The sequence below is a fragment of the Natator depressus genome, chromosome 6 (genome assembly GCF_965152275.1).
Source record: "Natator depressus isolate rNatDep1 chromosome 6, rNatDep2.hap1, whole genome shotgun sequence".
In the NCBI taxonomy this organism is placed as follows: domain Eukaryota; kingdom Metazoa; phylum Chordata; order Testudines; family Cheloniidae; genus Natator; species Natator depressus.
In genome coordinates, this window is record NC_134239.1 from 50394219 (window position 1) to 50421675 (window position 27457).

Below are 27457 nucleotides of genomic sequence, written 5' to 3' on the forward strand. Positions count from 1 at the left end.
ATCCAGGCAGCTGCAAAGGGCAAACCAGAGACATAATTTTGCAATTAGAATCATATATTTTATGACCCTCCATGTCCTTTCATCCCTCCTACAAGAAGATTGTCAAACTCCCTCCATTTGCTTAATTGTGCTTAATTAAAGTCTTGTAACTAGATTCCTACTGTACACACTAAGGATATTTACACACATAAAAAATTTAAATTAAAAAAATGCATTTGTGCAATATTAAGACTGCACAGTTAAAAAAATACAGTGTGAGAAAGTAAAAAGGCAAGGTTCCAGTATCAGTATCTAGGCCATACTAAACATACACTGTTTTCTATTCCTGTTTTGCGGGGCACATATATAAATCATAAGTTACATACCATAAAGACTACAGAAAATGAAGTACAGTGTGGCCAAGGTAATGTCTCTACTGTAATCTTAATTTTGGATTTTGTGACTTTTTGTGATTTGAAACTGCAACATAAAAGTTGCATTAATGCAGATTTTTTGCATTTAATAATTTAAGTGGACGTATAATTCTCTTGATTGAAAGTAAAAAGAAAAGGAGTACTTGTGGCACCTTAGAGACTAACAAATTTATTTGAGCATAAGCTTTCGTGAGCTACAGCTCACTTCATCGGAATGCATGCAGTGGAAATGCATATATCAGCTTATGCTCAAATAAATTGGTTAGTCTCTAAGGTGCCACAAGTCCTCCTTTTCTTTTTGCGGATACAGACTAACACGGCTGCTACTCTGAAACCTGTCATTATGCAAGGCACTTGATTGAAAGTGTAGTCCACATAGCTAGTATTAGCACTTATTTTATTCAGCAGTAATGCAAGGAACCTACAGGCCTGTATCCTGTAAGATATTGGCTTCGGCAGTTCGCATAAGGCTTGAGGCCTATGAACTTTGGCATAGATAAATGTCCCAGTGGTCACGCCTAAGTTTTGGGGAACTGGGAATAGGGTGTTTAAGGGGAAGTTTGTCCATAACAACCCCAGGAACATGAGCTAACATCAGCTTTTGGATATTTTAGGATAGGCACATCTGCAGATGTCTGACCACAAGAGTGCCATGGCAATGAACTGACATATATGATAATAAGTTGGGATCATTAATATACTAACCTTTAGGAGAAGGGCACTCCAACATTAGTAGGGTGAGGAAATACAAATAAAGAAGAGGGGAGAAACCTACTGAATATACATTAGACAAAGTGGTGTCAGCGTAACGTATTATAAAAGTTGTATCCCAGCCTTTGTACGGGGGGAGACAGATGTAGCCCTTGAATGATGGCCACTGGTGATCATGAGGAAGGTGATGGTGATGAGGAAGATAATGGCCTACATTTCTGGTTGTTTTCCAAGGGACAGTGTGAGTATATGGATGTTCAGATGTACATTCTATATTACCTCTATCTACCATACTGGGTTATAGTGTTTGTGACTTTGCGAAATGTATTAATAAACTATTGTAAATACAGAAAGGCTCCTAAAGTGTGAGTGTTGCATCGGGGTTCCCAACTAAACAGTAATTTTAATAATATGGGGCTGATCTTTGGACAAGAACCTCTCAAACCTCAGAGTTTCTTAAGTAATCAATATAATTAATACACAGTCCATAGATCGAGCTACAAAAGATCTAGGATTTAGATATAGTATGTAATATTTAGTTATGTTACATAGCAGCTCCTATATCAGATTAGTCCAGAGATCTATTTGTTCAGAAACAGGATGCTAGACAGCAGCCAATACCACATGTCTATGAAAAGGTATAAAAAGCCATTTTATGAATACAATTATGTAATAGCCTATTTCAGAGGAAATTTCTTCCTAAACTCATGGAGCTGGTGGCTGGCTTAAGTCCTAAAACGTGGAGGGTTTGTAGCCCTTATAAAGCTATCATATCTAGTACAATTGTAGATATGCTTCTTACATATATTAAATAAATGTCTTTTTGGAATCCTACTAAACTTTTGCCCTCAACGGTATGGTGCCAGTCAGTTCCACAGGTGTACTAGGAACTGTACACTACAATAAATTCAGTAAAACAACCAAACAAAACAATGTTGAGCTTCCCTAAAAATGTACAGTAGAATCTGTTCCCCTCTAAGAGGGAACGCATAAAAACACAAAGATAGGGTTTCTTTGAAAATGTCGGATGTAATCTATCAAAGCCAGCCATGCATTATTTTTGAGCTGGAAGAATTGACTTTTAAAAGACTCTCTTGATCTTGAATATCTATTGAGGATAGCAACATGTCACAACACACTAACATCCTTTGTTCTCCTAGGTCTCAGTTTCAGAAATCACTGCCATAGAGAAGAAGCCAAAAAAAGAGTTTTCTAAATCTAAATCATTGGTCAAAAATTATGCATGAGTCACAAATCTTAAGAGCAGAAAAAAAAAAGGCACAGAAGACAATATAATCAGGAGAAAAGAAAAACAAGGGCTTATTTCAGACTGTTGCAACAAACACTGTGCCAAGTGATACATAACCATGCACTTCCTTTCCAGACAGCAATACTGTACTAAAATCACACTCTTGCAGTAAAAACTAAGGAGCATTTTATTTTTCCATTTTCTAAAAAATGTAAATACATTTTAAAAAACCCACTAAAATGCCATATACGTTATTTTACAAAACGCAAAATTGAAAGATCATTTTGTACAGAAGCACCTTTGTTAGTGCGTTCTGAAAGTCTGCCATCAGCAGTTGCTCTACAAAATTAAAACAAAGATACTGGAAAACTATCCATTTCACTAAAAAATTCCAAATACTTGGATTTAGGGCTTGGCTACACTGCAAGTTAGAGCGCTTTAAGGCAGCCCCAGGCACCCTAGCTCCTGAGATGTCCACACTGGCAAGGCATGTAGAGCACCTGGACTCTGCAGCTGGAGCACTTCTGGTAATCCACCTCCACGAGAAGTATAAAGCTTGCTGCGCCCCAGCTGAAAGGCCCGCGTCAGTGTGGACGAGGTGTTGCATTACTGCGCTGTGATTAGCCTCCAGAAATGTCTCATAATTCCCTGAAGCCAAGTGGCCACTCTTCTCATTGTTTTGAACTCTGCTGCAGGCATGTGGATACCCTTTTCAAAGCTCCGTTTCTGACAGCCAGAATGCTTATCTGCTCCGGGACAAAGCAAACCATTAGTGTGGAATGCTGCTGTTGTGAGTGTGTGGGGGGGGGAGGGGGTCTGCTGCTGTCTGAACTTATTCTCTGCCCCTCAAAACACACTGTCTCTCCCCGCACATACACACAGCACACTCCCTGTCACTCTCCACCCCCCGCCCCATTTGAAAAGCATGTTACAGCCACTTGCACACTGGGATAGCTACCACAATGCACTGCTCTTTGTGGCGTTGCAAGAGCTGCTAATGTGGCCATGCCAGTGCGCTTGCAGCTGACAGTGTAAACACTGCTGCGGTCTCTGAAGGCTGGTTTAACTCCCATTTCTCTACATCTGAAAGTGTAGCCATGCCCTTAGTAGATGTTCTCTCTCCATAGCAAAAAAAAAATCAAACACACAAACAAACAGGACATCTGACAAATCTGTTTATTTATTCCTTCTTAAGTGTGTTGTCAAGTGGCTGCAGCAAGAGCATATTCAATACAAGCTTTGCATATAGTGTCACAAGCTTCTTAGTCAAAGTCACAACAGGAAAAAATCAGTAGCTTGACAAAGAAATTATGCTTTTAAATATGGTGAAAGTAGAGAACTGGGAATCAGTACCCTTTGGTGATAGCCTCTGCACTGCTAGTGACTCACTGTTTGACCCTGGACAAGTCACTTTAGAATGATTTCCCTTAAGCTCTCTAAGGAGGGGTCTATTCTCTGCTCTGTTGTGAATTCCTGGATTCTGATACCCTAATAGCTGTCTCGGGTGTAGGGAGGGACTCCTTCCACCTCATTCCAAGAGAGACACTGCTATTTTCTGCTGAATAGGGGCAGGAGATTTCCCCTTCCCCACAGCTGCTTTTTTACCCTCACAGTTCACTTCTGAGACAAGAGCTATATTCCTTTTTGCTAGGGTTATTACATTAACACAGTCCATAGTACTTTGGTAATGATATGTTGTCTGTGTCCAATCAACACATCTGCTGCAATGCTATCCAGTATGCCAACATTTAGAGTACCTTTTATATCTTCCCATTCCTGTTCTATTTAAGCTCAAGGCACAGTAATTTCAAATTTTCCTAATGCAAGGAGTCTTACATTTTTTCCAGGGAGCATACCAGCTTCCCTAACCAGATTTGTTCTGACCAGAGAAATCTGGGCACCAGTAGCTCACCAGCCTTGGCAGATTTGCCATTAGCCTTGGCATCTTCGATAAACTCTTTAACAATCTCCAATGGATCAGACCTTACAAAATTCACTGGGGCCCCTTCAGGGAGCCTCCTGGTTCCCAAGTCTAAGGCAGCAGGTGCATTAACTTGCTGTGACAGGGGTTTGTATTTGGATTCCCCTGGCTTAGGGCAATCTTTTCTCATGTGCTTAGTGCAGCCATATGAGTAACACTTTCTGGGACTGTCCTCCTGTGATTGAGGCCTGTAATTATGATTACCCAGAGGGGATCAGTTGTGGGGACTCTCCACCACCCTTGCTTTTGTCAAGGATAAGACAGAGCCTCTCTCTCTTTACCCTGGGCTTCTGATCTTCTCTCTGGGGTTTGCATTCACTGGATGCTCTGGCTTGTACATAGGAAAAAGCAAAATTTGCTGCCTCTTGTTCCGTGCTAAGGGATTTATCCCAAATGGCCACCTTGATTTTTTTGAGCATATATTCAGGAAATGTTTCTTTGCAAAGAGGTCAAATAACGGGTCACAATTCTCTACTGCTTTTCCTTTTTGCCCACTTTTTTCACTGAATCATATATTTTATACACATATTCGCTAGGATTCATCTTATGCTTTTTGAGATTCCTGAATTTTAATACACTTCAAGGGTGATTTGAAACTTTGCAACACAGTTTTTGAAAATCCACCATATTTCAAAGCATCTCCCATCTCCATCTCACTAAACATATGCAACACTTCTCCTGAGAGCTCTGAGATAAGCAGGAGAACCCTCTTATCTTTTGGAATCTTATGCAATTTGCAAATTCTTTCAAAAGTGGTGAGATATTCTTCAACACCGTCTGTTTCTCTGTATGTAGGGGACAGTTTGCCCCAGTCAGGTGACCTTTGGGGAGGACTGATCACTGCTTGAGGGTTTTCAATCTCTCCTGCACCTTGGGTTCATGCTCCCTCACCTCATGCTTCTGCTTCTTAGCTCCATGGCTCACTGATGGTCAGTTGTTTCTGCTACCTTTTCTGCTTCTCAGCTTTCAGGGCTCTCTGGCGGACTGCTTCTTCCTCTTTCTGGGGCTGCACGTTTTCCATCCTCCAGTTCCATTTATTATTCCTTCTCTGCTATTTCTAGGTTTTTGGTTAGGTCTGCTCTCTGCGAAGTCTGTATCTCCATCTCAGCCAGTGAGAGTTACATGGCTGTCTCACTGAGAGCTGTGTCTTTGCCGTCATGTTCTTTCGGTGGTCTATTATGTTTACTCATCTTACACCTTCTTTTGCTGTATTTCTCTTACCCGAAATAAACAAACAAAACAATAAACTAACCTTTTTTTTGGTTCCCAACCTTCTCCCTTGTGAATCTCTCAGAATCTAATTTTTCAGTGCTTGGATTGTGATTCTTCGCTAACCAGACAACAGTGTGTAAATCCTTGCCATGACTACACCAACGTGATGCTCCCCAGGGGTAACAAGGGTTGTGAGGCATCTCACCACTACCTGCCCTTAGTGTGAAGCAGTCTTGTCTGTGCCTGCTGTGGATCAGCTCCCTGAAACCAACAGCCTCTGGCCGCACAAGCACTGTCTTCCAGGGCTCCACAGACCTTGCCATTTCGGTATAGGCTAGTACCAAGTACATCAACCCCTGAGTCCTTGGAGCACTCCCTGCAATATCCAGTCCCAGTCACTACTAGGCACTCACAATAACTGCCAAGTAAGCTACCTCCAAAGAGACGGTGTACACACAGCTTGACTAGTACAAGGTCCTTTATAACATTACAGCACTGAAATACATGTGCAGTAAAAACAAGCATAAATTTATTCACAAAGATTAAGATTTAAGAGATACTGAAAAAGGATAATGAGTGGAAACAGAACTGGTTACACATGAAACAAAACATAAAATAAAGTGGTAGGTCTACACTTATGAATGGTTACCATTCTTATTTAATAAAGTAGATCTTCTCCCAAGGATTCAGTGTCTTTGACAGAGCAGCTGGTTTTCAGTCAAAACCAGGATCCAAATTTTCATGAATATCCACACGCCCTAATAGGGAATTCCTCAGCAAATGGATACCAACATGGCTTTTTGCTTCTCCTTACATTTCCCATAATTCAGTCTTTTCACCCCAGAGTCAGGAGAACAGCTCCTTCCCTCCACCACCACCCCCCCCCCAGCATTGTTTGTTCTCCAATGTGTTGGCTGCAAGTTGTCTTCATATCCTCATGTTGACTTGAAATGCAAATGCTTACTCTACATATGAACCTAGGCAGACATGTGAATATACATTCCTCTGTCTGCCAAAACCAGTTTTTCACCTCTGCTGAGGAGTAACACCTTGATACGAACAATAAGGATATTTTCAGTACATATACATGTCTTCTTAAATATAATCAGTACATACATTTCACAATAATATGAACGATCAGCATGATCTTGACTTTCCTTTAAGATCTCAAACAACATTCTTTATAGATAAATATTATAAAAACAAAGTGTTAGATGTAGTGAGTTTGTCAAGCCTGGTAAGAGTTGCTGTTACAGAACAGTAAACCCTTTTCCAGTTGGCATCAAGGCGTTCTTAGGGCCACAATAACTACACTAGGTTTTCTATTTAAAGCAGCCGATCACTGACTGGTCCCTATTTGTTTGTCTGCATACAGTGCCAAGCCCTAAAAAGGTTTTCAGATAGGTATCCTGAAAAAAATCAAAGGACCTGTCTTTCAGCACAATAATTTCTGTAAGAAGAATGGTTCAAAATTGCTGAGGGGAGTGGGGGAAGAGAGAGAAGAGACACCTCCCAAAAGAAAAAGTCCTAGATTACAAGCTCCCCCAGTTTGACCATAGAGAAACCGATAGCCATGAGCATTCTTCTCAGCAGCAGCATGACCCTCCCTTTGTTTATATCAGTGGCTGTCATCTGTCACTCACAGAGCTCTAAATTGTGGCCCTCAAGAGTACCTATCAAGAAAACGCTGTATCTGATAAATGAAGAGCTGTTCCCTCAGTGCACACTGTGATTTTTTTTAACTGAAATGTTTGACTCAGTCTCATCACTACAGCAAGGAGGTAAAGGGCTTACCTTCTGGGCTGTGGGAGCCCCAAGGATGGCAATACAGGAGCTTGACTGGCTGAGTCTGAGCCTGAGCCTAAGAAAGTGCATAGTGAAGGACTGCTCCCCTCCACACACAGCTTCCCAAGGCAGTGCAGGTCAGGGAGAATGGAACACACACATATATAGATAAAGATCATAAGCTGAGAACCAGCAACTAATTAGGATTCCATGTGTCTCTGCCGCAGCCCAGATGAGAGCAGTCTCATGGCTGCTCTAACTTGTACCAGCTGCCTGTGGACCATAGGCTACCTGAAGACACCCAGGGGACAATGCATATTAGCCTTTTTCCTCCCACAGAGGGGACTTGTACATGGTTTCTGCTCCCTTTGTGCCAACAGCTTCATCTGCCATTTGTCATAAGTATCTGGGGAAAAGTAACGAGCTTCTGCGTTGTCTGTCATAGTCTGGGGATATTTTCCTTTAAGCCTAACTCCCCACCACCACCACCTTCCAGAAAATCACTGCTTGCCAGGAAACTGGCAAGACTATTAGCACAGTGGGAACAGTATCAGGGAAACCCAAAGTCCCAAAGAAATTAATTTGCTTTTTTACCACACCAGACCCCATCACAGTGTGATAGTGCTGCTGACACTGCCTTCTCACTACTCAGCTCAGAGATAGGCCAGATTCTACAGAGACATATCACAGCACAGCACTGAGCCAATGCTTCATCGGTGTCAGGCAGGAAAATATGGAGTAAGAGACCCACTGGTGGGACTCAGATTGTTCTCCCTCCTACCACAAGAATAACTGGAGAGAGCCCTGCTCAGCCATAAATACCCACCCACAATCCAGCCAACCCCTCCTACTACTTCAGTGGTCCCCAAACTTTTCAGGGTCAGGCCCCGCCCCTTACCCATGTCCAAAACACACCCCGGGAGCTGGGGCCAGGAGCAGGGCTGTGGCTACGGGGCTAATGCGGCCACAACTGGGGTTGGGTCTGGAGCCAGGGCCAGGAGCGGAGCCCCGTCAGAGGCTGAGGCTGGGGGTAGAGGCCAGGAGTGGAGCCGAGTGGCAGGGAGCTGAGCTGCGGGTAGAACAGGGCTGGGTAGTGCTCCCTCCCCGCCTGGCCTGCACCCCACCATGCCCCCTGGAAGTTCCTCCATATCCCCATAGTGGGGGAGGGGGGCATGACCCACAATTTGGGGACCTCTGTACTACATCAAGAGTGGGAGTACCCAGTGCTTAATTTCTGCCATGGCTTGCCAAGGCTGATCTCCAGCACCTGTAGGCTTGGCAGTTCATAGCCAGAGCCTTGTGCGGATACCCGCTTTATATCCACAGATGCAGATATCTGCGGTTATAAAGCAGATATCTGAGGAACTGCAGGACTCTTCCAGGAACAGCAGTGGCAAAAGCAGCCTCACATCAGGCCACCACTTCCAGGAGCCAGCACCCTGCGCAGGCAGCTCCTCTGGCATGGCTATACCACTCCCAGCCCTGCCCACTGGGGCGGGCACTAGGCTCAGCAACAGCTGTCCCTGGTTGTGCTAGTCCAGGAGTGTGCAAGCCGCTGAGCCTGGTACTCACCCCAGTGGGTGGGGCTGGGGGCAGTAGAGCCACACCAGAGGAGCTGCCTATGCAGGTCACTGGCTCCTGTGAGTGGCAGCCTGAGTGCGGCTGCTTTCACCTGCCGTTCCTGGTAGAGCCCTGCAGCTCCTCAGATATCCACTTTATATCCGCACATATAAATCTGGTTTCCGCGCAGGGCTTTATCCATAGCCCTGGCACCTCTGGGCTTGCTGCATCAGTTATGAATGTAAAAAAATTTCATTACAAATTAAGCACTGGGAGTATCTCCCCCTCTGTCAGTTCAAGGGGACCCCAAATCGCATACAACTGTGTCTGAATCACTCCTTTATGCCTCAGAAGAGAGACTGTAGAATGGGACAGAAAAGGCACTGAAATGAGTGTGAAGATGAGAGAGGAGATGGGGTGATGGATTGGGAAGGGGTGGAGGAGAAGGGAGAACAGTGGAATGAGGGTGAAGGTGAGGGAAGGGGCTGGGGGAGGAGAAAGTGGGGTGACAGGGGTCTGGGTGGGGAACAGGGAGGACAGTGGAATGAGGGTGAAGGGGAGGGAAGGGGCTGGGGAGGAGGAATTGGGGTGACAGAGGGGCTGGGTGGGGAACAGGGGGGACAGTGGAATGAGGGTGAAGGTGAGGGAAGGGGCTGAGGAGGAGGAAGTGGGGTGACAGAAGGGCTGGGTGGGGAACAGGGAGGACAGTGGAATGAGGGTGAAGGTGAGGGAAGGGGCTGGGGGAGGAGGAAGTGGGGTGACAGAGGGGCTGGGTGGGGAACAGGGGGGACAGTGGAATGAGGGTAAAGGTGAGGGAAGGGGATGAGGAGGAGGAAGTGGGGTGACAGAGGGGCTGGGTGGGGAACAGGGGGGACAGTGGAATGAGGGTAAAGGTGAGGGAAGGGGCTGGGGGAGGAGGAAGTGGGGTGACAGAGGGGCTGGGTGGGGAACAGGGAGGACAGTGGAATGAGGGTGAAGGTGAGGGAAGGGGCTGGGGGAGGAGGAAGTGGGGTGACAGAGGGGCTGGGTGGGGAACAGGGGGGACAGTGGAATGAGGTTGAAGTTCAGGGAAAGTGTGGATAGCTTGAAGGGAGGTGGATGAGGCAGGGAGCCAGGCTCCATGTCCGCTCCCCTACAGCAGAGGTAGCTTTTCCCCCGTGAGGGTCTCTCTCTTCAGCCCCTCCCCACAGAGAACTTTCTTCAAGGGCCCTTGTTCCCCGCGCAGGCCCAAGGCGCCTCTCCGCAGCCCCGGTTAGCCACAGACCCCAGCAGGAGGCAGGTCCTCCCAGCCGCAGCGCCTCTGCGGCACGCGCGCTGCACCTCCCCACCGCCTCCAGCCGCCCTTCTGCACCCGCCTCATCCCTCTGCAGAGCGGGGGCGGCTGAGGGGAGGGAGGAGTCCGCAATCTATCCCTCCCTTGGAAAGGGGGCTTAGGCCCTCCAGAAGCGGGGAATAAATAGGGGCAGGTTGCCGGCTCAGCAACAAAAGGGACAAGGGAGGGGGAGGCTCTGCTCCAGCAGTAAAACAGCCTCTTCCTCTGCACTGGGGGGAGAGCAATCCATGCCCCCGGTGGCAGAGGGGAATAAGGAGAGCAGATCTTGTGGGTTGATGCAGCAACCCCCTACCCCCATCCCGCAATCCAGCCCTCTAGCCGGCATGCATCTCCTGAGAGCGCTGGTCGCCGCAGTTCCTCCGCACTACAGTACGCTCCAATAGCCTCCTACCTGCTCTGAGCTTGCACCTGTGCAGCTCCCCGCTCACTCTGCCTCCCTGCTAGATTCACGTCTTGTGGAGAAAGCTCTCCCAAGCCAGCCCCTTCTAGCTCCGTCAGCAGCACTCAGCTTCCCTGTTGGCTTTTGTTCTGACATGGGGAAAGTGGGATGAGAGGGAGAGGAGCAGAAACCACCCTTTAGTTCCCCACACTCGCGTCGCATGGTAAGTCACTCCGCAGTGTGTGAGATCAGGAACTGTGCTCTCCCTTTCTTTTGTAATGGTTTGCATTAGAGCTTGCTAAGTAGAGTCGTGTATTTATGTTATTTAAGCAAGGTTATCTTTCCCCCTCTATATTAAACAAACAGGGTACGCCGCTATTTGGTTCAGTGAGTAGTTCTGATCCCTTTATGTGGTTTCCTCAATCCTTGCCACCTATTTCCAGGCTGTCAATGAGTCTTAGTGAATATTTTTTTTCACCTCCTCTGCCTCTTGTAATTTGCACCTGCACTCGAGAAGTGGTATTTTGACTTTGGGCTGGGGTTGCAGCCCTTCTAGAAGCTCCTGCTCTGCCCTGGGACTATTCCATTTACTCACATTCAGCATCTTGGTTAAGGAGCTGAAAAAGTGAACAGCAAATACACGAAGTTCATAGATGATGTTAGTACATCTTAAAGGTGAGGGGGAAAATCCTAACGGTTGAGAGATTCCTTTAGAGGATATAATGGAGTAGTTCTCAATCAGGGGTACAGGTATCCCTAAGGGTACACAGAGCCAGAGGTCTCCAGGGGGTACATCAACTCACCTAGATATTTGCCTAGTTTAACAGGCTACATAAAAAGCACGAGCAAAGTCAGTACAAACTAACATTTCATACAGAATGAAATGTTTATACTGCTCTATCTACACTACACAAGGAGATGTAAGTACAGTATTTATATTCCAATTTACTTTATAATTATATGGTAAAAAAATTGTATTTTTATGTCTGACTTTGTAAGCAACTAGTTTTTAAGTGAGGTGAAACTTGGGGGTATGCAAGAGAAATCAGAATCCTGAAAGGGGTATAGTCTGGAAAGGTTGAGAGCCATTCAACATAATGAACAAGTTAGCCATCTACAAGTGTAGACATCAAGGCTGGAGATGTAGCCAAGTACACAAGGATATAACTACAAGTAATAGGATGAAATTAAGCTATAAAAATTTAGGCTGCTAGCATAATATTTTAGGCTATGGGAAAGCACCCCAAGAAAAGTAGTGGAATCCCATAAATTGGAATTTGCTGGGCAAAAAACTAGAACAATTACTTGCTCAAAACTTCTTTAAACACAGAATTAAAAGTTGACCACGCAGTGCCTTGTACCCTTCCACAACACTGAGTCCAGTATCCCAGCATAACATTAGCCAGTGTTTAGAATAGGGCTGTGTTAGGGGTCCCGTTCCTGATGCTCAGCAACTTGTTCCATCATGCAGACATTGATGAGAGTTGCAGCTACCTGCTTTTATTTGGTCACACTCAGTCCCATTAGTCAGGAAGCAGTGGTGCTGGAACATTTTTGGTTCTAGGCACCCACTTCCCCACTTTCCCCTGGGTGCTTGACACCCACTCGGCCCCCAGCCCCACCCCCGCCCCAACTCTGCCCCCATTCCAACCCCTTCCCCAAATCCCCACCTCAGCCCCGCCTCCTCCCCAAGCCCACCAGGTTCTGGCTCCTCCTCCCCCCCCCCCAGCAGGGTGCCAAACAGCTGTCTGGCTGCAGCTGGGAGGAAGGGGTGGGAGGTAGGCAGAGAAGCGGGGACAAGGCATGCTCAGGGGGGGAGGAGGAGGAGGAGGTGGGGCGGGGGGGATGAGGGGAGTTTGGCTACCAGTGGGTGTTTTCCCATGCATACTCCAGCCCCAGAGCACCCACAGAGTTGGCGCTTATTGACTGTCTCCCAGAGCGGGGGACCCAGACAGGGGTAAGGGGGCTGAGACTGTGGCCACAGCTAGGGGCAGGCATGGAGCCAGGAGCAGAGCCCCTGCCATAGGACCAGGCATGGGGCCCTGAAGCAGAGGTCTGGGAGCAAGGGGTGTAGCCAGGTGTGGGGCCCCAAGCATGGGGCCAGTGGACACAACCCGAGCCCCAGGTGCCCGAGAGCAAAGTCCTACGTGGAAGGACATGAGCAAAGCCCTGAGCACGGAGCCAGCGTCTGGGGAGCAGGGCCTGGGGCACGCCCCCAGGACCCGGGGCAGACCCTCAGGACCCAAGCTAGGGATGGCAAGTTGTATGGGCCCGTGGCGCCCGGGCTCCAGCAAATTCAGGACTGGGGGGGGGCTGGCTCCACCAATGTTCAGGGCTGGGTCTGTCCTCCGGCCCCACCTGCTGCCCCCAAGCGTCCCTGCCTGTCCTGGGCAGCGGGTAGCTATCTCTGCACTGCGCTCTCTCACCGGCCACTGGCGGCTACAAGGGAGTGGCACTGGGGGCAGGCTGAGGCAGCTGCAGCACTGGAGGAGGGGAGGAGGAACATGACAGCGCCCCCACCCCGCAGGTGACTCGCGTTGACTCCGAGGAGGGAGGGGAGGGCTTATCCTGGCTAGACCTCCTGAGCAGCAGGCACAGGGGGCTTGGGTAAGTGTCATGTCCTCCTCCCTAGCCCCCAGCTCCAGGACAGCCTGCCTGCTGCACCCCCAAACTCTTCATCCCCAGCCCTGCACCCAAACCCACACCCAGCACCCCAAACCCTTGTCCCAGCCCAGAGCCTGCACGCAGCACCCAAACTCCTCCCAAAGCCTGCACTCCTCCTGCACCCCAACCCCCGACTGTAGCCCAGCCCCCCTTCCAGAGCCTGCACTCAAAGCCCCTCCTGCACCCAATTCCCAAACTCCCACCCAGAGCTCACAGCCTTAGGCGGGGCGGGAGGGGAGCAGGACTTGGAGCCGTTCTGGGTACCACCAAAAATTATACAAACCTGCTTCCCCTGAGTGGAGCCCCCGGCCTGGGGCCAGAGGCCCTGCATAAAACCTGGGGGTGCTGCAGCACCCCCTGCACTCCTTCCCATGGCTAGGGGAACGGGGTCAGGAGCATGGTTACTCTGTGTTAACACTAATGCTTACTCCAGTCTTTCCTCTTCCCTCTAAGTAATGCTGTTTTCCTAGAGGATATTTCAAAAGAAAATTCTGAGTATGCACATAGATTTTAGTGCATTTTGAAGTATCAGTTCAAACCATAAGATCTGCTCTCAGTAAAATTTCTAGGAGTCCCTGCTGAATGCATGCAGATAGCAACTACTGTGTGCCACACTCCCGCAGAAAGCTGCTAACTTCCCAATAGCATACTGTGTCCCTAAAATGTACATCAATTCAATCCCAGGGTTAAAAATACAAACATTCTACAACTCAAGCTTCAGAGTATTTGTGGATAGAATTCCAGTCATATATAATGGGAACTATATTATTCCCTTTATCATTCACTGTTCTGAATACCAAATCCTAACCATTCAGGCAAACAACTAACAACTGCATGACCATATATCCTCACCTATATCAAAAGGCATTCATACTCCAAACCTTTTACTGTAAAGGTCATGCCTCTGTTAAGGTCACCTTATCAATCTAATAATGCAGAAGTTCTAGAGAGAACTGAAGAACTATCATTTAACTGACAGAAGGAACACCCCACATATTAGCAGGCTGCATTAGTAGGAGCATTGCCAGCAGTTAGAGGGAAGTGATTATTCCCCTTTATTTGGCACTGGTGAGACCACATCTGGAGTATTACATGCAGTTTTGGGCCCCCTACTACAGAAAGAATGCGGACAAATTGGAGAGAGTCCAGTGGAGAGCAACAAAAATGATTAGGGGGCTGGGGCACATGATTTATGAGGAGAATCTGAGGACACTGGGATTATTTAGTCTGCAAAAGAAAAGAGCAGGGCGGATTTGATAACAGCCTTCAACTACCTGAAGGGAGATTTCAAAGAGGATGGAGCTAGGCTATTCTCAGTGGTGGCAGATGACAGAACAAGGAGGGATGGTCTCAAGTTGCAGTGGGGGAGATCTAGGTTGGACATTAGGGAAAACTATTTCAGTAGGAAGGTGAAGCAGCATTGGAATGGTTACCTAGGGAGGTGGTGGAACCTCCCTCTTTAGAGGTTTTTAAGGCCCGGCTTGACAAAGCCCTGGCTGCGATGATTGTGTTGGGATTGGTCCTGCTTTGACTAGATAATCTCATGAGGTCTCTTCAAACCCTAATCTTCTATGATGTCCAGCTATCCATAGTAAACACTTGTAGCCAGTCTACCATGCAAGTAAATCTATGCTTTAGTATTCTGCACGACATTCAGTGGCTCATGACACATTCTACATAGAACACTGGTCTACCTAGGCCGATACACAAGGGATAAGGTGGGGCTTACAGCAGATGCTTCAGCAAGGTGGTTAGAGAGACACCAGGTTGAGCAACTAATACAATAAAGTTTTTCTTCCTCACCTTAGCTGACATTCCATTAATAGCCTAAAGCAGAAGTTTAGAGTTCTGCAATTTTATCCTAGATGTAGTATAATTGCACAAGCTATTTTTATTCATGTATCTACTCCACTTGTGAACCATACCAAGATCTGTGCTTTAAGAGACTGTAGAAGAAGGTCCCCTGAGTTTGTTAGACATTGATTATTCAAAGTGTTTCCTTTTAGTCGTATTCCCTTTCACACATCTCCTTGTTTTCATAGAATGTAGCCTTCCTCCTAATATTTACTCCTTAGCACTAGGACTCAGAGGACTGCCAGATGTAACACCTCCAGTTATCTTTTCACAAATTCAATATATTGCGTTTTTCTGTCTGCTTGTAAATAGCTGAACATAGCTCAAGCTTTTTAGCATAAAGCAGAATTAAAAGTTTTGTAAGTGAGCAATTCATTGCCCATATGTGGAAGTAGGACATGTATGAAGATTGATGTTAATACATGAGTGGTGCAGTTTCCTCTTAAGAGTATATTTGCACAGGACACATAGCCAATCATTCATATAGCATGTAAGAAATCAGCTTCTGAGGTAAGGAAACAAGAGCAACATAAAAACAAACAGATGGCATGAATCAGTAGCTAAAACAGAAGTGGTAGAACTTGATGAGCAGATGAATTACCCCTATAACCAGGCTTCAGCTGTAGAGCAGAGAACATCAAGAATATGATGCTTTAGCAAAAGCCCCCTTTGCACAAGCTATGGAAATTTGCAGTTTAAATTAGAAAAAGAAGCACATCCATTTAGACTGGTGTCCTCAATTGAGCCATTGTATCCATCTACAATTTCTGTTCACCACAGAGTTTTATGTTTATTTCTCTTTGTATGGTAAGTACCAGTAGTTTTGGGTGCACAGAGAAGAGTGATGTTTGGTTTTCCACTAAAATCACATTTGAAAAAAAAAAAAAGCTATATGTAAAAGCAGGGCTTAAACCAAATGTGGTCACTGCTTTCACATATGAATTTTAGCTAAAGTGTTTCCCAAACTAGCTCTCTCCTAAAACACAATCCTCTTCCTCCAGTCCCACTCATACCAGGTCTTTTCCTCTTACCCTAAGCACATCACCTATAGAGGAAACTGAGTCAGGGAAGACTACAAACCTATAGATCACAATCTAGAGAATCGGATATAATTTTATTCAGGTGCTTATGTCAAAGTAAACACTGACAATGTGGCTTTTAGTGAGACAAGGTGAATGAGGTAGTATCTTTTACAAGCTTGCTTCCCAGAACTGAAGAAAAGCTCTGTATAAGCTCAAAAGCTTGTCTCTCACACAAACAGAAGTCAGGCCAATAATAGGTATTACCTCACCCACCTTGTATATCTAATATCCTGAGACCAACACAGCTACAACACTGCATACAATTGTGGTTTTTGTCCTTCCAGCCATTTACAAGCATGAGACACAATGACCTTTCCAATTATTACTATTTAATACCTTATCTACTTAAAGATATGTTGCAAAAATTGTCCCCAACCCCCATTCAACTCTACCAGATAGCAATGCAGGCAACAGCCTACCTAGTTAGAGCTTCCAATGTTCAGTCTCAGTGGGATTTTTTGAAAAAGTTCTTAGTCTTAAGACTTGAGATTGAACACATGCAGCTGGCTGTGGGGCCACCTGAGTGGCTGGCTGCAGAGCCGCTCCAGCAGCAGCTGGTGTGGCTGAACCCGGCTGGACAGCCACACTGGCTGCTGCAGAAGTCACGGCACCAGTGACTTCCACGACCCCCACAACAGACACGGAGCCATAATCATCAATAAGACAGTGGTAGTTTCTGCCCTTAAAGAATATTAGAATCTTTTCATTTTAATACTACAGATTTGTGGTTATGCTGAAAGTTACTAGTCTCTAATCTTTTGTTAACTAATTATTTTTTAAAAAAACCTTTTGTATTTAGTTGAAATAGGAATCAAGGCTCTCACATTATAGTATTTTCCTTTCACTCAGTATTTAGAAGGTTCAGTAAAAACAACAAGTATTCCAATTGTTATATAAAATTCATTAGAATTATCCATTACGGGCAGAGCTCTGCAGACCTAGGTAGTTATGTCTCTCATCCACTTCCATAGACATTTTTCCTGAGCAATACAGGATTTAATCCAGTAACGTTTCCTGGTTCTACTTAATTTGGTCTTGGGAAAACCTCCCTGACGTGAAGACAATAAACCTACGAGTGAATCTAATGGCACTAAAATCATGTAAAGGAAACAGCGGCCACAATCTATAATAGCTGCAGCCAACCATTACTCAAGGAGATATCCAGCAAATGAGGTTTCAGTTGGGTCCACCAGTGCCAGATACTTTGTCCAAGCTGGAGGGAATTTGCTGTGGTAAGTGTGAAGAAGGGCAGCCAACTACAATGTGGCATCAGTTGCAACTTTTAATTCCTTGCTCTACTCTTAGCAAGAGGAATAGTTCCAAGCAACATTTAGAACAATGGAGGCAATATATTTATTTTAATAGCAGTGGAAACAAAATAAAACGATAGAACAAACAAATGTTTCTTTAAATATAAGGCTTTTAGACATCTGTGTACTGCTAAGCCCCAATTGTGAATCAAGCATAATTACAAAAATTCATATAGGATTCAGGAAAACATATGATAATACTTAGTCTTACACATAAAATTTGTGTCACTTACCACAAAGTCAGACAGCAAACAGCATATAAAGGAAAAAAAATCAAACAGTATTTACAAATTTGTACTATGTAATAACTGAGAAATTGCTGGTTAGTAAACAGCAGATTATGAATTATACTACATCCCAAAAGGCATGTATCTGTAATCATCATCAGATATTTATTATAAACTAAGCTGAAAGACAGATTGTCTGAAAAATAAAGTTTGTTTCATTTCAAACTTACGCACTCAGTCACCAGAATTTTATGGTATCTGTATATTAATATAAAAATGTACAGGAGCACCTGATCCAACCCAATGGGGTTACACAGGCCTAACTGCAAATTCCATTCATTCATAGCAGAAATTAACAATTGGAAGTCAGTGTGAAAGGCCATTATATACCTTTTTGCAAACTCTTCTGTCTGTTGCTAAGTTTTAAATGCTTGTATAAAAACAAATCCCCATACCATGTTTGTAATATGATCATAAATAGGAAATAGTTTAAAAATGTAAGATATGATTTCCTTAGACTGTCAAGCTGTTTTGCACTTCAGAAAAAAAAGTGAACAAAAAAACCCCACAAAACCCTTCCCCCCGCCCTCAAAAAAAAATCCTTACAGTCCAATCAGATGAAAGTTAGAACTAGCACCAATATTCATGCTAGTTGTCCTGCTGTGGAAAAGAAACAATTCATTTACAATATTCAGAAACTGTCTTATGTAGTAGCCCCAGAAAGTTTAACTTCTCTAACCAACAGTTTTTTTGTTTTGTTTTTTAAAAGAAGTACAATCAGGTATGACGTGGACAGCGTCCAGAAGGGGCAGGAATATCCAAGACTCTACGTCTGTCTTCATATTCATCAGTATCTGTTGAGTCTTCATCTTCATCCATAGCATATTCATTATGATTAGTTTCCTATAAACAAGACACCCTCATGTTTAACTAAGTACTTAATTGCCTCCTAAATCTCACTCTGATCAAGTGCTAACAATGTAACAAAAAAATTAAAATCAAGATGTCATTTACATCACATTTAGAGTCAGTCTCAGATAAAGACTAATTACTATAAATATTAAAATACTGTTAAATCAGATTTGTTTTCATGTATCAATTTTATAAAATTTAATCTACATGGCAATTATATTTATAATCTGTTTAAACTTTTATTCATAAACTAAGTAGACCAGTGAGATCAGAATCTGATTCACTAACTGTTGGAATGGTGTTGAATTATTATAAATTACTGTGGTTGACATGAGTTTGGTAAAGCTTGGTAAGTCTGAATTTGCTGAAGAATTCTGGGAGTGGGTTTTTTCCCTGGCACCAGACAGGCTGTATGAAAGTTTACTGAAAGTGCTAACATTACACTTGGACACTGACACAATTATGTACTTTGGATGTTTAACCAGGGTCTCTGTGTATTTGTGCTGATGTAAAAAAAAAAATCACTACGGTCATGGTTAGTTATGTTTACCAAACAAATCACACAAAAAACATGAAAATGGTGAACGTAGAACTAACTGAGCTGGGTTAACTAATCCTGTAAAACAGCACAACCACAAGAGCTAACCCAAAAAATTAATAAATTAAAAAAAGTAAAATTTAAGCCAGCCTTTAGTCTGTTCACGTTATCCCCTTTAAAAATATTAATCAGAAAAACAAGTTATAAAAGACCAAAAGGGCATATTTCAGGAACATGTAACTTCTTTAAAAAAGGGGTATAAGAATTGGATAATATTATATGCACCTTTCTTCACCCCAATTAACATCTGAAAAGGCTTGTAACAGACCAAGTGTTTAAAAAACCCAACACCCCCCAAAGAAATAAAGGCCTTCATCTAGAACTGGTATTTATACCTGCTTTGTTTGTTAATCAGGGCTATGTCTATACTACCACGGTAAGTTGACCTACACTACACAACTCCAGCTACGTGAATAATGTAGCTGAAGTCAACGTACTTTAGGTCGAGTTACTGCGGGGTCTACAGGAAAAAAATCTCTCGTTTACTTACCTTATTCTTCTTGTCAGGGGTAGAGTACAGGGGTCGACTGGAGAGCGATCTGCTGTTGATTTGGCGGTTCTTTACTAGACCCGCTAAATTGACCACCAGTGGATCAATCTCAGTCCTGGTCTACACTACGAGTTTAGGTCGAATTTAGCAGCATTAGATCAATTTAACCCTGTACCCATCCACACAACAAAGCCATTTTGGTCGACTTAACGGGCTCTTAAAATCAATTTCTGTACTCCTCCCCGATGAGGGGATTAGCGCTGAAATCAACATCGCCAGGTCAAATTTGGGTTAGGGTGGACGCAATTCGACAATATTGGACTCCGGGAGCTATCCCACAGTGCTCCATTGTGACCACTCTGGACAGCACTCTCAACTCAGATGCACTGGCCAGGTAGACAGGAAAAGCCCTGTGAACTTTTGAATTTAATTTCCTGTTTGGCCAGCATGGCAAGCTGATCAGCACAGGTGACCGTGCAGATCTCCTCAGCAGAGGTGACCATGGAGTCCCAGAATCGCAAAAGAGCTCCAGCATGGACCGAACGGGAGGTACTGGATCTGACTGCTGTTTAGGGAGACGAATCCGTGCTACCAGAACTCCGTTCCAAAAGATGAAATGCCAAAATATTTGAAAAAGATTTCCAAGGGCATGAAGGACTGAGGCTACAACAGGGACCCACAGCAGTGCCACGTGAAACTTAAGGAGCTCAGGCAAGCCTACCAAAAAACCCAAGAGGCAAACGCCTGCTCGGGGTCAGAGCCCCAGACATGCCGCTTCTATAAGCGGCTGCATGCAATTCTAGGCAGTTCTCCTACAACTACCCCACACCTGTACATGGACTCCTGCAAGGGAGTTTCACACAACAGGGATGAGGCAGACGATGAGGAGGAGGAGGTTGAAGACAGCGCACACCAGGCAAGTGGATAAACTGGATAAACTGTTCTCCCCAACAGCCAGGAACTGTTTATCACCCTGGAGCCAATATCCTCCAACCTTCCCAACCCGGGCTCCCAGACCTTGAAGGCGGAGAAGGCACCTCTGGTGAGTATACCTTTGTAAATATAATACACAGTTTAAAAGCAAGCATTTAAATGATTAATTTGCCCTGAAGACTTGGGATGCATTCACAGCCGGTACAGCTACTGGAAAAGTCTGTTAATGTGTCTGGGGATGGAGCGGAAATCCTCCAGGGACATCTCAATGAAGCTGTCCTGGAGGTACTCCCAAAGCCTTTGCAAAAGGTTTCTGGGGAGGGCAGCCTTATTGCGTCCTCCGTTGTAGGATCCTTTACCACAGCAGGCCAGTAGCACGTAGTCTGGAATCATTGCATAAGAAAGCATGGCAGCGTGTGGTCCCGGTGTTTGCTGGCATTCAAGCAACATCCGTTCTTTATCTCTCTGTGTTATCCTCAGGAGTGTGATATCATTAATGGTCACCTGGTTGAAATAGGGGAATTTTATTAAGGGGACATTCAGAGGTGGCCGTTCCTGCTGGGCTGTTTGCCTGTGGCTGAAAAAAAATCATCTCCGCTGTTAGCCATGCAGTGGGGCGGAGGGATGAAGCTATCATCCCAGAGAATTGGGTGGGGAAGGGGGAGTTAGTTGGGTTTCTGCTGCACATTAATCCGAAAACATCAGCCCCTCCTTTTAAATTGCTAATGTGTCTTTTTAAATTTTAATCTCCCTTTTTTTCCTCCCGCAGCTGAAAATGTTTCAACACTGTGACTAGCATCTCCGTCCCAGAGGCTAGTGCAGATAAGGCGGCAAAAAAAATGCACTTCCGATGAAATGTTCTCTGAGCTCATGCAGTCCACCCAAACTGAAAGAGCCCAGCAGAATGCGTGGAGGCAGACAATGGTAGAGTCCAGGAAAGCACAAAATGAATGCGAGGACAGGAGGACACGCGAGAGAAGAAGTGGCAGGATCAAGAGGAAAGGTGGCGGGATGCAATGCTGAGGCTACTGGAGGATCAAACTGATATGCTCCAGCGTATGGTTGAGGTGCAGGAAAGGCACAGACCCCCACTGCAGCCCCTGTGTAACCAACCACCCTCCTCCCCAAGTTCCATAGCCTCCTCACCCAGACACCCAAGAACGTGGGGGGGGGGGGGTTGGGAGGCACCCCCCGGGCACCCAACCACTCCAACCCAGAGGACTGCCCAAGCAACAGAAGGCTGCCATTCATTCAATAAGTTTTGAAGTGCAGTGTAGCCTTGTCCTTCCCTCCTCCCCCACCCCACCCGGGCTACCTTGGCAGTTATCCCTCTATTTGTGTGATGAATTAATAAAGAATGCATGAATTTGAAACAACGACTATTGCCTCTGCAAGAGCTGACTGAAGGGGGGAGGGTAAGGCGTTTGGCTTACAGGGAAGTACAGTGAACCAAGGGGGCAGGTTTTCATCAAGGAGAAACAAACAGAACTGTCACACCGTAGCCTGGTCAGCCATGAAAGTGGTTTTCAAAGCTTCTCTGATGCGCAGGGCGCCCTGCTGTGCTCTTCTAACCACCTTGGTGTCCGGCTCCATGTAATCAGCAGCCAGGCGATTTGCCTCCCCACCATAAACATCTCCCCCTTACTCTCACAGACATTGTGGAGCGCACAGCAAGCAGTAATAACAATGGGAATATGGGTTTCGCTAAAGTCTAACCGACTCTGTAAACTGCGCCAGCGCGCTTTTAAACGTCCAAATGCACATTCTACCACCATTCTGCACTTGCTCAGCCTATAGTTGAACAGCTCCTGACTACTGTCCAGGGTGCCTGTGTACGGCTTCATGAGCCATGGCATTAAGGGGTAGGCTGGATCCCCAAGGATAACTATAGGCATTTCAACATCCCACATGGTTATTTTCTGGTCTGCAAAGTAAGTCCCTTGCTGCAGCTGTTCATACAGACCAGATTTCAGAGTAACAGCCGTGTTAGTCTGTATTCGCAAAAAGAAAAGGAGTACTTGTGGCACCTTAGAGACTAACCAATTTATTTGAGCATAAGCTTTCGTGAGCTACAGCTCACTTCATCGGATGCATACTGTGGAAAGTGTAGAAGATCTTTTTATATACACACAAAGCATGAAAAAATACCTCCTCCCTCCCCACTCTCCTGCTGGTAATAGCTTATCTAAAGTGATCACTCTCCTTATGATGTGTGGTCATGGCCAACTTGATCATCATACACATCATAAGGAGAGTGGCCACACATCATAAGGAGAGTGATCACTTTAGATAAGCTATTACCAGCAGGAGAGTGGGGTGGGAGGAGGTATTTTTTCATGCTTTGTGTGTATATAAAAAGATCTTCTACACTTTCCACAGTATGCATCCAATGAAGTGAGCTGTAGCTCACGAAAGCTTATGCTCAAATAAATTGGTTAGTCTCTAAGGTGCCACAAGTACTCTTTTTCTTTATACAGACCAGAGTTCCTGAAGATGCAAGCATCATGTACCTTTCCCGGCTATCCCATGTTGATGTTGGTAAAACGTCCCTTGTGATCCACCAGTGCTTGCAGCACCACTGAAAAGTACCCCTTTCGGTTTATATACTGGCTTGCTTGGTGATCTGGTCCCAAGATAGGGATATGCGTTCCATCTATCGCCCCACATAGTTAGGGAATCCCATTGCAGCAAAGCCATCCATTATGACCTGCACATTTCCCAGAGTCACTACCCTTGATAGCAGCAGCTCAGTGATTGCGCTGGCTACTTGAATCACAGCAGCCCCCACGTAGATTTGTCCACTCCAAATTGATTCCTGACTGACCAGTAGCTGTCTGGAGTTGCAAGCTTCGAGAGGACTATTGCCACTCACTTGTGAGCTGTGAGGGCTGCTCTCATCTTGGTATTCTTGCGCTTCAGGGCAGGGGAAAGCAAGTCACGAAGTTCCATGAAAGTGCCTTACACATGCGAAAGTTTCGCAGCCACTGGGAATCTTCCCAGACCTGCAACACTATGCCGTCCCACCAGTCTGTGCTTGTTTCCCAGGCCCAGAATCAGCGTTCCATGGCATGAGCCTTCCCCATTGCCACCAGGATGGCCAAATTGCCGGGCTTTGAGAGAAGTCTGTGTCCATGTCCTCATCACTCTCGTCACTGCGCTGCCATCACTTCCTCGCCTGCTTTTGTGGATTTTGGTTCTGCATATACTGCATGCTAATGCGCGAGGTGTTTACAAAGCTCATAACTGCCGCGGTGATCTGAGCGGGCTCCACGTTTGCCGTGGTATGGTGTCTGCAGGAGAGCAGAGTTGCAGGGGAAGCAGTGGTTGGATGACCAGTTTTGCAAACCTACTGGACCATCTGCTGCCAGGACACAACAGCTGAGCGGGCTGCACGCTTGCCGTGGTATGGAGAGACAAGAGCAGCCGAGCAGAGTTGCAGCAGAAGCAGCCCTGCGAGACCACCAGGAGAGCAGAGCAGCAGCGGCGGCGGATGATGGTCATATAGAGGACCTGCGAGGTGGATTCATAGCATCAGGAGAGCAGAGTGGCAGTGGAAGCAGTCGTTCGATGACGACAGTTTGCAAACCTATTGCACTGTCTGCTGAAAGCAGTACGGCGCCCGCACGGAAAAAAAGGCATGAAACAATTGTCTGCCATTGCTTTCACAGACGGAGGGGCAACTGACAACACATACCCAAAACCAACCGCGACAAATGTTTTTGCCCCATCAGGCATTGGAAGCTTAACCCAGAATTCCAATGGGCAGTGGAGACTGCAGGATAGCTACCCACAGTGCAATGCTCCGAAAGTTGATGCTAGCGTCAGTACCGTGGACACACTCCGCCAACTTAATGCACTTAGTGGGGACACACAATCGACTGTATAAAATCACTTTCTAAAAAAACAGACTTCTATAAATTCGACCTAATTTCGTAGTGTAGACATACCCTCAGAACGTCGATCCCAGCTGTAGTGAAGACCTGCCCCAGGATACTGTGTAGGGCCAACATAGTTACTAAGGGTTTATGCTTGAAAAATTAAGGCTTATTAAAAAATAGCATGGTATAACCTTTGACGACTGTCTGAAATTCTTTTAAATAAATAGCTTTGCATTAAAAACAAGAACAAAAAACTAAATCTGGGTTTTACTGGCACTAATACTGTAAAATCTTCCCAGCTGTGGGCCAATAAAAATCCCAGCTCTTCACTAACTATTGAATTCAATTAGTTCTTTCAGATTTACAAGTATGTAACAGAGCAGAATTTAAGCCACTAGGTCTGAATTTGAGTCAATACGCTAAAATATCAAAGTACCGCTCAACTTTAATATACAATAATCCTCTGCTAAGCATCTGTATCAGAGGCAGAGTAATAGAATTACCAAATCAAATGCAAGTGATTTCTGCAACCTGTGGAACAGAAGAGAGGTCTAGGTTTAAATAAAGGGAACCAAAGGAAAGAGGGGGGAAAAAGCAATATATCTGTTACAAGTGTGACCTGTGTTGGCAGTTTGCATTCACTGTTACCAGCCTAAACCAGTGCTAGTTTCCCAAAATATCTTTTTAAAAATGTAATTTCCTAATCACATCACTTGAGCGCCCATATTCCTCTTTAGCATTGCCCTGCCCGTGGATGCCAGTGTAATTAGCAGCTTCATTTCCCCTCTTACGGAATCGGTTGACTCTGGGCTCTTTTTGCTTATTTGTCAATCCAGTTTTGTTTTGCTGCTCTGCATTTTGCAAGGCCTTCTGCTTCCTTTGAGTGTTTAACTACAGGGCTTGAAAAACATTAAACACCCTAAATTCCATCTGAACTACCTAGGCATAGAACAGTTTACAAATTTTATCAAGTCAATTTACACTTACGTCAAAACAAGCTAACAAAACTGCCCAGATTCACCAGCTGCTTCCAAACCTTAAAAATAGATAATCATTTAATAAATTGCTGTTCTGTTGAATTTTTGGAGTTGATGCAGGAGTTACTGGGTGAAATTCCATGGCCTACGTTGTGCAGGGTAGACTAGATGAACATTAAGGTCCCTTTTGACCTTAAAATCAATCAGCTTAAAAGGCCTGTTTAGCACACGTATGGAAACTTCTCTCCTATCGAGAAAAGCAGAGACATTCTTCTGATGTAGAAGGCAGCAAATTACAATCAGGTCACACCAAGACAGAAAGAGCTCAAATATGTAACAATTTAGATTTATAAATAAGGGTGTATCCATCCAATTTCACAGTTACAAAGGTGCCAATGTCACAAGTTACAAAAACATAAATCTAAGTCACCTGCAGAACAACAACTCTGTTCTCCCTCCAAAGCCCAACACTGCAATAGCCTGCATAAATGGATGTGCCTGGAAGCATGCCCCGAAAGTCCACAGACATGAGCTATTTCAGACCCCTGGGCTAGAACGCGCAGGTAGAAGCCATTTCAGAATAGCAGACCCCTCATGGACGAATTACTAGTCTACTCTCATTGTCAAGATGATTGAAGTTCAGCATCTCCATCCACTGAAACTGTAATAGAGTGGAGGGGGAAAGGTGGCCCATCAAACAGAAAGGACCCAACCCATTAAGGGATTCATGGATAAAAATTAAACATTTTAGCTTCAAGCCATCTTTGATTCAAAATGCAAATTATAACTCCAGTGACATATGCTGCACCTAACAAGCACATGCTTAACAGACAGACCACTACTCCACTCAAATTTTTGGATTGACTAAGTAAAGCCCCACATGGAGTGTACGCAGTAATCCAAGCATGAGGCGACATTAACATTTAATCATAAATGATAGTTAGATTCAGTTAATCTATTTTGTTATATTCTCTTGGCTACACAATCACCCCAAAGAACTCAGAGGAATTCAAATTAGGGGACAGGATTTCAGTGGGAGGCAGGGGGGAGAGACGTCTCTCTCTAGATCTATCTCCAGATTTTGTAATTGTTGTTCTTGTCCTTCCCTCTTGTAGGGAATTGTATATATTATACTACTAAGAAATAAAATAAAATTATAAAACTGGAAAAAGTGTCATGATTATGGAGTCTGGTAAGACCTTTATCTAGAGAACGTATATTATACTATTCTATTAGAGCTAATTTCATTCATGTTTTCTGCAAAAAGGTTAGGGATAAAAGCCGAGCACAAATGACAATACCAACTGTATCTCAGCTTACCATGCGTGCTGTAGACACCTTGAATGTTGGGCATACCATATGAAATCTGGGAATTATGACGTTAAAGAACTTGTCCTTATAGTAGAGACAATGGAAGGTATAGTATCCTTCCATGTATCCTGAAGTAGTGGAGAAGGTAGTACAGCTGGTATATTCGTAAACTCGACCTGGGCTGATTATTGGAAATTCTCCTGCAGATACAAAAAACAACATAGAACCATTGGGAGTTTTGAATTTAAGTATAAATAGTGTATACTTTCCTCTTGCAATATAGTTAATTTCTATAGACATTAAGTTCAGCTAGAGTTCTGCTGGAATACACAGCTAGTAACAAAAGTTTAAGTGCTTCTGTAACTGTACTATACGAATAAAAGGGGGGAAAAAAAAAAAAAGAGGTAAGCTTGTTGTAACAATTCCTGTTTTAATGAACATTCTAGTGACTAGTATCAGAGGAGTAGCCGTGTTAGTCTGGATCTGTAAAAGCAGCAAAGAGTCCTGTGGCACCTTATAGACTAACAGAGGTACTGGAACACAAGCTTTCGTGGGTGAATACCCACTTCGTCGGATGCATGTCATTCTAGTGACTAGT

At 44.8% G+C, this 27457-nt stretch overlaps 2 protein-coding genes and 1 long non-coding RNA gene across 3 annotated transcripts in view; 1 reads left to right on the forward strand and 2 right to left on the reverse strand.

Annotated features, from left to right (window-relative positions):
- The window catches only part of LOC141989028 (CD59 glycoprotein-like), a 26178-nt gene extending 15320 nt beyond the window's left edge, over positions 1-10858 (reverse strand). The window contains exon 1 of the mRNA XM_074955251.1: positions 10636-10858. The gene's annotated coding sequence lies outside the window, so the exon portion shown is untranslated. The remainder of the gene's footprint in view (positions 1-10635) is intronic.
- LOC141989029 (uncharacterized) lies at positions 10723-21835 on the forward strand. Its single transcript, XR_012639896.1, has 3 exons — positions 10723-10846; positions 20715-20802; positions 21463-21835. It is a non-coding gene; the product is annotated as an uncharacterized LOC141989029 (long non-coding RNA).
- FBXO3 (F-box protein 3) overlaps positions 17487-27457 on the reverse strand; it is a 38719-nt gene continuing 28748 nt past the window's right edge. Inside the window, exons 10-11 of the mRNA XM_074955250.1 lie at positions 26869-27059; positions 17487-18663 (exon numbers count right to left, since the gene is read on the reverse strand). Coding sequence (XP_074811351.1) covers positions 18538-18663; positions 26869-27059 — 317 coding nt within the window. The 3' untranslated portion in view covers positions 17487-18537. The remainder of the gene's footprint in view (positions 18664-26868; positions 27060-27457) is intronic.